The sequence below is a fragment of the Crocodylus porosus genome, unplaced genomic scaffold (assembly GCF_001723895.1).
Source record: "Crocodylus porosus isolate Cpor-Errol unplaced genomic scaffold, CroPor_comp1, whole genome shotgun sequence".
In the NCBI taxonomy this organism is placed as follows: domain Eukaryota; kingdom Metazoa; phylum Chordata; order Crocodylia; family Crocodylidae; genus Crocodylus; species Crocodylus porosus.
Window position 1 is genome coordinate 88,801,220 of NW_017728918.1, and position 10,016 is coordinate 88,811,235.

The 10,016-nt window shown below is 41.9% G+C and overlaps 1 protein-coding gene across 7 annotated transcripts in view; it reads right to left on the reverse strand.

The window, feature by feature from the left end:
• The window catches only part of CDK19 (cyclin dependent kinase 19), a 211,018-nt gene that overhangs the window by 27,764 nt on the left and 173,238 nt on the right, over positions 1 to 10,016 (reverse strand). For all 7 annotated transcript variants that reach the window (XM_019537912.1, XM_019537909.1, XM_019537906.1 and 4 more), the window contains 2 exons: positions 9,023 to 9,120; positions 5,204 to 5,282 (listed from right to left, as the gene is read on the reverse strand). In XM_019537912.1, coding sequence (XP_019393457.1) covers positions 5,204 to 5,282; positions 9,023 to 9,120 — 177 coding nt within the window. The remainder of the gene's footprint in view (positions 1 to 5,203; positions 5,283 to 9,022; positions 9,121 to 10,016) is intronic.

Consider the following 10,016-nt stretch of genomic DNA (forward strand, 5'->3'; position numbering starts at 1 on the left):
CACCAGAGCGCCAGGAGTTTTCAAAGTTCCATGCCAGAGGCTGGGCTATGATGCTCACCAGCTCCTTGGGTACCTTAGGGTATAGATTGTCAGGGCCAGCTGACTTGAAGGTATCCAAGCCTCTCAAGGTGTTTTGAATCTGCCTAAACTCCTAACCCTATCTGGTCACTCAGGATCATATTAATTGTGAGGAGGGTAGAAGGCACAATCAAGAAAATGGCGGTCATATTCTTCACTTTATACACTGCTCTATGCTTGTCCTTTCACAGCATTTGATGAAGTGAGATCAAATTCACAGAAGCTTATGCTCTCTATATAAATTATAGCCTTTAAGGTGCACTATTTACCCTGACTTATAGTCTCATTATGAACCACTGTAAATAAGCTGTAGTATACTGAGAAAAAGCAGTGGGGCACAGTAATAAATAGCAATGTGTTGATACCTTTCACCCAACATTCAAAACAGCTTTCCAGGCAATGAATTAAACATCACAGCAGTTTTGTCAGATAGTAGCATTATTCCCATTTTACAGAGACATAGAGACAAAGTGAATTGTCCCCAAGCATGCAGCACATCCATGCAAAATAAGGAACACATCTCACTACTGCATTACAGTTCTGCATCTTACATCTTGCAATGAGAAATACCTTCGTAAGAGAGCCACACATGGTATAGCAGATACAGAAGAGTTTTGTTGGTGGCAATAAGAAGGAGGAAGAAAACAGCATATAGTCCAAAGATAGACGGTTGAAGGAAAATAAAAGTTTTCTGGCAGTACAAAGGCTGAGGTAGAATGAGGAATGACAAGGGTGTCTAAAGATGGGTAGGAGGGAGGAATATAAATGAAAACCAGGAGGGTCTGGCAGCAAATAGGAGAGAAAGAATGGGTAGAGTGGCTGTGGGAACAGGACAACAAACAACACTGTATTGATAGCAGAGAAGTAATGACTTGAAGGAATGGGAAAAGAAGTAGACTGTGATGGGCTAGGGATCGACAGATACTCAGTTGTAAGGAGCATCTCAGCTGCATCATTCTTGTCTCTGCTTTGGGGCTTGGCAGAGGCTCCCAATCAAGGGCACTGCTATACAGCCAAGGCAACTACAAATGTGACTATTTTATTTACTGGTTATATTAAATATATCATTCTCACTCCACAAAGAAAAACATTTCTTTATTGCAGCTTTAAACCTACTTTTAAATAAAAACTCTCAGATGCCGTACAAAGCAGTTAAGGCCTTTGCAGTAAACACTATAAAATGCTATAGAATTGAGAACTCATTACAAGGTTGTTTGGGGATACATTTATTGAGGTACCATTTATCAAAGCTTGGATGTGGTCAGTTTTTATAGAAAGCTGATGTAACTAACTTTTCATAAGTTGCTGAAACCAATTGCCTTTCGCAGAAATTTTTAGACAGTCTCACTAACCAAAAGCTATTTAGTTACCACTGTAAAATTAAGTCAAAATGTGCACTGGTGGCATACATTGTGGCAATGTCACAAGTTACACACCAGAGGAAATTCATAAGAATGCGTGTATTTAGGAGTGGAGAGAAGCACAGATTATCCGGCATTTTCAAGTACCTAGGAGTAACTGATGTTTCACATACATGTTCAGTGACCCAAGAATGCTTCCTACTGCTTGTATGCCTCAGACCCAGGCAGAGACAGTTCCTATTTTAAGAGAGACTTCAACAAGCTAACTTCCTAAACAATGTTAAGGTTACTGCTATTGAATGTTTTCTTAAAAGATATTATTTATCTACTGGTGTAGACTGAGCCATTATTAGTTATATAAATGATGGCCCTAATTAAGACTGCTTTTGTGTCACAGTTCTAAGATGTCTGGGTCTTAGAAAAAAATCAGTTATGTAACATGTTGCGGGGGTGTTTTGCCTATGGGTGCTTGGATGTAAGCTGAACCATTTTTATTGCAAATCGTGAAAGCTGCCAAGTTGAAACCTGGACTGCATGAAAAACTGAAAGAGAATGGGAATTCCCATGACTTGGGCTAGTGGCTTGCCAAGCACTGAAGGGAAATGCAGAGTCCATGTTTCCTCTGACTTTTGATAAAGGCGGCATGAAACTTACCTCAGTGGTTTGAAATATCTATGTGATATTTCTGCTGCTGCTCCTGCTGCATTTGTAAGAAGTAGAGGTTTAGTCTACACTAGATAAAGGTTTGCCAGTACAGCTGTAACCAGCTAACCCTGCTAGTACAGGCAACAAAACAGTGCTTTTAGGTAGAGTGTTTCCTAGTTTCCAGAATGGAAGCTATTTTTATGAATATTATATTGCAGTTTAACTAATTAACATTATTTGGTTGGACTACCCCGTGTTCCAGTCTAGAGGGGTGCCAGGAAGAGCAAGCAGGGACAAAAATATGGTCAGTTGAGACAGCTTGAATGAAACAGTGAAATCATTCTCTTCCCAGGTACCAGCCATGAGGCACACAGCTGTTTTTCCAAGGCCAGAGTCCAATGGTCAAAGGACTAACAATAGTTAAAAGCAGTCCCAAAAGGAAGAGACGAAACAGTCTATAGCTGCTTGATGCTGACAGACGCACACTGGGACCGAAGGGCAAAGAATGCAGCAGTGCAATCTGTCTCTTCCAGCCGAAAGATAGGGGTGTCTGGGTTGAGCATAATTTTCTGAGACTTCCAAGGATAAAGTTTTGGTAAGACCAGATAATACATGGTATTTGTTGTTTTAACTCTCTTTTCTGATTGCTATGTGCCTTTGAATAAACAGACAATATATTTGGAAACACTTCTTTTGAGTCACTTAAACTAGCTGCTGGAGACAGATTTACAGAGGGGAAGTTTTTTACAGGTGCCCAAAACAGCTGGGTCTGTATTAACACAAACAGAACCAGGAACTGCTCCTGCCCATACATCTGGTCTGAACCAGGGATTCCACCAAGAGAAAAGTATAAGTGCAAAGTCTCTTATTTGAGAGGGACTGCAAAGGGGCCTAAGGCACTGCTGGCTACATAGCTGTGACAGTATGATGGATGAAAGAACAGGTGAGGTAGCCCTACATTGCAGGCTAAATTGGACTGAACTGAAGCATACCAGTATGGGAGAAAGGCTGGTGAAAACTTGTCACTTAGAAGGGCTGCTCAAGACAGACTGGGAAAGAAACTGCAGGCGTTGTTTCCTCTTAAGTGACAACCAGCAGAAACACTTTTTTGCCTGTATAGCACTATCCACACACTAAGACTGATTGGTATAGAAATATGAAAATCATACACTGCAACTTGCAACCAATACTGCTATCCCAGCAAATTTTCTAGCACAAATCTGGCCTAAGTCAGGGGAGCAGTTTCTCTCACAGACTCCCATGTGCCTTTGCACTACAGGATAGCATCAATAGGTACTGGTAGTGGTTTCCAAAGTTTTGAAATTAATTAAAGGTCATCAAAGCATTTTACTGTATTGCAAAATAAAAAGTGTTTTTGATGTTACTGGACATTTAGGTCTTACTTTTTCCTATGATCACATCATGATGTTTCATTGAAATTACAGTTGCAAATCATTAGCTTTAATTCAAATATGTTTCAAGAAATGTGTTTTCAAACTGTATTTTAAGTAACAACTAGTTCAAGAATCAATGTTCCTTTATGAGCACTGCACTGAAGGGTTTTGCTATTTTCACTGAGTAGGCTTCATATCTTGTAATGAATACCCAGAGATCCCATGGAAGAAAGCTGTCATTGAAATAGTTATGAGACAACATAATATGTTGTGTCCGCACTTCCCCTGGTAAAGTAAACCCAACATTCAGCAATTGCATAGCTCAGTGAAAAAACTAAACTAATTATATAGTAAAAGGCCTAAGGACAGTAGCATATTTCCCAGCACTACCATCCTCTTATCTATGCCCCTATTACTAAAATGAAAATCCAGCTGCATGTCTGAAAGAAGAGGATTTTAATTAGAAAAATCTTAGGATTTAGATTGTGTCTGTGAATCCCTATTTAACCACTGATTAATGACCATTTTAGAAAAAGAATATTTTTTTAAAGGTTTGTTTTTTAACTGGCTATGAGCTGAGAGGATTTCTTTCCATATGGCTTCCAGCTAAACCAGGAAACCCAAAACCAAACTTGACATAACTGAAGCGGTGTTATGGGTTGTTATTGTTCTTATTTTTAAATATGGTTTAAAAACAGGGGGAAAATACTGCTAAAGATCTTTTTAGCCTTTTTGATACCTTATAAAGTACCAAAACATGGCACAAAATCCATTTTTATAATACTGCAGACTGGCTTAAAAACAACTTTTCACTGTAAGAAGGGATTCAGTAAGCAATATATATTCTAAAAATGTCCTTTTTTCTTCTAAATTAACTAAATGTTCTGCAAGACCTTTATTTACAGCATGCTTACATATGTGACAGTCCCTACCAGTCTCAAAGGCCATTTACAAAACCAAACTGCTTTAAATATGTATGCTCTTTTATGTCATTTTTAACAAATACAAAGTTCCTAAGAAGATGCGAATATTTACTTTTAAATGTATTTTACCTCATGATGTTTCTTCTTATTTGGTAAGTAGTAGGAGTTTAAAAAAAGCAAAGTCAGTCACTGAATTTTAACCATATCAGTATCATGACTTTTATGGTATCTTAATTAGGCTTTGTGGGTTTTCTACACTTGAAAACAAGCTAGGGAAAAGTATCATCTGTATTTAGTAGATTAACCATGTCCCTGTTCTAGACATTTCTTTTTGTCTCACAATGGGTATCAATCAACAGTGGCTGAAAAAGTACACACTACTCTTTCAAATGCGTTATTGCTGAGCATACTTTCAAATCTTTGTTTATATGGAACATCCTGATCGGAGGACATGCAGAGTCAAAGGGTTCCTCTTTGATCAATAATAGCCCCTTAACATGTAGCCACCAGGATGCTTACTGATTATAGAATAAGGCCCCTTTCTTTTTCTTCTTCTTGTCACATTAGTGCCAATGGTGTCTAACAGGCTGTGTATTAAATGTAAAGAAAACACAAGTTATCTGACTCACTTCAATTTACCACATATTATTAATTAAATACTTTCCAACGTACCAACAAGTAATTTTGGGATGGTCTTGCCTGGAAAATACATTCTTGAGTAACAGCCCATGTGCTATTAGTTTTCCCTTAGAGGCATCATTACATTTTTGTTGCACATTAGACACAGTATTTTTTACTATACCTTATCCCCTTTCTCTTCAGGTTCATCCTCATTGAGGAATTCTCGTTTTGGATAAGGAATCTGACAGCCAGCAAACACACTGAAATACAATAAACAGCAAATTAAAAGAAAACAGTAAATTCGTTTAACACCATCTCTTTCAGGGGTTTTTTTTCTTTTGCTTTTATGAGTCCTAGTTATTAGAGTAAGTGGCACTTTGAATTATCCAACATACAAATACAGCAGGACATGCACTGATTTTAATTTGAACTCTGCTTGCTTTTGGCCTCCTGCCTGCCTTCAGAATTCACAGCAGATCTGAATGAGTACAAATGGCAGAACAATTATTTGCTGTCAGGACACCACATTTGTTGACTTGGTCATCCAAATCAACAAGAAATTCTGCAACATTTGGCTGGGAGCATGTATGGCACAGTGTACTGAAAACCTGTTCCAAGCCAGTTAATGTCATGGGAACCTTCTCATTGCCTTTTTGGATCAGGCTCCATACATCCTAGCTGATATGTGTAAAACTGGATACAGTCTCTGAAGCCTTTCATAGGGAAAAAATAGCTTTGAGACCAAGCTAACTAACAAAATACAAAACACCATTTAGTATCTAGGGTAAGCAGTTTTAGCATCTTAATTATCATGCTACCTGATTGCTTTGAAATCTGAGGGAACTAGATCAGTCTGGGACAGCAGCATATAAATACCTGAGAGAGGGACCGGTAGACCAATTCCCATTTGAATTTCAACATTTCTTGGTGGTGGCTGACTCTAGGAAGGCACTTCTGTTACAACCCAATCAGCGTTTTGAAAGTGCTAAACTGTATCTCTACTAGTTACTAATTGGCATATCAAATAATTTGGGCTAACTCAATGTCAAGAACATAAGGATGAACAAAAAAAAACTCCTAAAGCAAACATTTTTCCTAGTCGAGCCCAGATCAACATGTGGAACCATTCTGATCCTCCATACAGATCAACAGCAGGGCTGGAACAGTTAGATCCACAGCAACAGACCTCTAGCACTTGAGGTGATGAAGTTGTTGGCTTCTTTAGTAATCTGTTGTTCTCTAAACGGACCAGCTACTAGACAGGAATGAGAGATGTTTCGCTAGCTATTCGCTGAAAGCAAAGCAATGATGGATTCTGACTTTTATTCCAGATCCTAGTGTGGGAAAGTGCCTACTGATTATAAATCCTTCTTCCTTTTCCCCTGCACATTTCCCTCCCTGCTGTTATTCCTTCTCAATACCCTCTCTTTACCACCCCCACAATCCATGTCATCTCCAGTCTGATCTTCTCCCCAATGCCTCTCTCCTATGCAATGAGAGCAGAGGAGAGAATTTTTCAGTTCCTCTAGCTGCTTTCCGTTTCTGTGACTGGATACACTTCATCATCCTGGCACGTGGAGGAAGCAGGTACAGGCAAAGTCCTACTAGCTCTTCCAGTCCTGGAATGGAGCAGGCCCAGTTACAATAAGAATCTTTGTAAATCTCGGGAGATAAACTAACAAGCTTCTACAGAGCATGCTTGAACTGAAATTTTTTAGAAGCTTAAAACTAAACCAAATTTGAGTGGACTTTCACAGAGGCAGCAAATGATAAATACCTTAAACCACAGAACGACACTCCCTAATTTCTGATCCAAAATTAGAGCCCTCTCAGGGACATGTTAGTAAGATTTTTAATGTGGGCAAAATAACAACATGGGCTAAGCCATTTCAGGTAAAATTTTCCAGAAAAATTCAACCCGAGTCAGATACCAGGCATGGAAAATTTCAGTCTAAATGATTAAAAGTTGTAGTGACAGTCTTATAATAGAAAATTTTAGGCAACCTGCAGTAGTACAAGTTGTCAAACGCACTACATCCCCATGGCCAGAGCTGAACTGCAGGGCTCTTTGCTGACTGGATTTGGACCCAGCAAGTGGGGTGAATGGTGGCTATGCCACCTGCAACCCAGATGGCATAGCTATTTGGGCTTGATCCAGCCTGTAGGCCAGGGGCGGGCAATTATTTCAGGTGCAGGGCCACTTCCTGAGTTATGGCAAGCCATTGAGGGCTGCACCCCTTGACAGGTGCCCTGCCTCCTGGTTGCTATCTTTGTACCTGAAGTCCCGCCCCCTAACCCTGACCTTTGCCACCAGAAGTCCCTCTCTTTGCCCCCCATAAGTACTGCTTGCAGCAAGGGGTTTCGCCATCTCGGAACCAGAAAAATACCAAATTATATTCTAAAAATCAAACATGTACTACAACATTAATTAATTTAATAAAAAAAATATTTTTGTCCTGTTTTACATGTGTTTATGTAGTGTACATACAGGTGATAGTATAATAGCTTAAAATGAAGTTTTACTCTTGTATATTGTGGGGGGGTGGTTAGGTGGGTATAAGTTTGTGGGTGTGTAGTTAATTGGGGTGTTGGGGGGAGGGTATGGGCGTGTATCTGGGGTTTCTGGAGGGGTGGATAAGCATGAGGGGTATAGGTGTGTCTGTGGGGTGAGGGAGCATGTGGGGGGGGTATGGATGCATGGGGGTATGAGGTTGGTGGGGGGCTGTGAGTGTGGGAGGAGGGTGGCTGGTTGTGGCATTGCGTGGAAGGGAAGGGCTTGCCCACAGCCCTCCCCACCCACCCCAACAGCAGGCCCCAGGGCACTGTGTTCCTGCTCACCGTCACTTCCTCCTCTCATTTGCCACTGCTGCCCTTCTCATGCCACTTCCCCATCCTCCCCCACGCCCCCCCACTTGCTGCTCCAGTGCCACATCCCAGATGTACAGCTGAGACCACAGCAGGAACCGGACCAGCCCAGCCAACACCGCAGGGAGCCAGCTGAGAATTGTAGGGGCCAGACTGGTTCCAGCCGAGTCCTGCAGCCTGGCGCTACAGCTGGGACTCGTGTAGTGCCGGAGCAGCAGGCAGGAAAGCAGGGAAATAGCTGCAGCAGGTGGTGGAGGAGTGGCAGTGAGCAGGTGTGCGGTGCACAGCGACAGCTGGGCAGAAGCACGAAGGGCGAGGGTCACTAGGAGCCCAGGGTGGGGCACAGGCTACCAGGGGCTCTATGGAACTGGGCTGGGCTTAGCCAGCAGGGAGATGGGGGGAGCCAACTCAGCTCCACAAAGCCCCTGCCGGCCCAGTCCCATGCTCCTGCCACCCTACTTTGGGCCCTGCCAGCACTGGCCCCGGGACACTGGTGTGAGCCCTGTGTTCCCGCCCAGCTGTTGCTGTGCTCTCTGCACCCTCTCAGTGCCCTTTCCCCCCACCTTCTGCAGCCATTTCCTCAGTCTCCTCTCCTCTCCGCCAGCAAATTGGATAGAATAGCCTGGTGGGCCAGATGTGGCCCATGGGCCGTATTTTGCCATTCCCTGCTGTAGGCATACATCTGACACCTTTGCTGTGGAAGATATTCCTACCAGCTCAAAAGGATTTTGATAGTTTTATAACACCAGTTGAAATGATTTAACCATATCACAATATCGTTACTGGTAGAATTCAGAGTCTCTGAGCAGGAGAGTTTGTGGATTCTAATAAAGTGTGATTTGTCAAAAATAAATCAGAACTAAGTGTATTTTATACATCTTCTGAATGACAGATGCCCCAAAGGGACAGAATAGGTTTCTGAGTATCATCTCTGTTCCTTCATCTTCCCATCTTTACTGGGTAAAGCAATTTCAAAGTTTTTGTTCTCTCCTACACTACAGGTTGTCTTGAAAAGTTTTGAGTTACAAGCATGATGGTGAGGGAAACTGGTTCAGCTACAAGCATATTTCTTCATTTTAAATGGTCACCGGAAAAGCAGAATCTCAGTAAAAAGCACAGAAAAAGCAAGACATACTCTGATGTAGGTAGTGGATCCTCCTGGAAGTAGGGATCCTGCAAAGCCTGCTCTGAGGTAATTCTCTTTGTAGGATCCATAGTGAGAAGTTTTTGAAGCTGTCGAACAGAACATCACAAACAGTCAACAACTTAGGAAATGACCAGTTTTGAAACCCCTGGCTTGTACACTTCACTTTCATCGTGATTCAGTAAGCTACAAATAGCACACTTACAGAAAAAAAAAATGGCATTTCATGTAGTGTAAAACTTTTCATTTCAATAACCTTCTATAGTATCATGACTATGGAGTGCTGCTGGCATAAGAAATTTAATTAATTGTGCACTGGTTTGAGCAGAACACTGAAATAAACTGGACCTAAAAGCAGTACCACAGACCCATGGAGGATCTCCCCAACTAAAAAATGATCCTCTGATGGCAGAGATGGCACAGAAACTCTTTGCTATCTCCTACTGCTGCCATAACAGGGAAAGAGAAACATAGAGGAAAGCAAGATCCCAAATGCAAGGCCCATTGGTGTTAGTTATGGCTAATGCATGAAAAAGCAGTCTGAAAAGAGTTGTAATTCTGTGCATAGGGACTTGTCCTGCACAGAGGCTGCACTAGGACCAGAGAAGTGCACATAGGACCTTTACACTGCATTTGTGCACACACCCCTGGATCTATCATCTCAGCAACTCAGTTTGTCACAGCCATACTGATAGCACTGCTGTCATATGAGAGAAAGCATTCCCCCTCCAGGAGGAAAGGTGATGCCAAGCTCTCTCCCCCCTATATGGATATAATCTATAAACTGATGTACAAGTATACAGATCACTTCAGCCATCTTTAATATGTAGCCAGTCCTCAAATTTTTTTAAATACAAGTTTAATTGCACAGCCAGCGGACCAAGGCACTTAAGGGGGCACTTAAGGGAGCCCACCCCTGCCCCAGCCCTGGCACAATCTGTGGGCAAGGCAAGAGCCCCCAAGGGCACACTTGCCTGCCTGTACA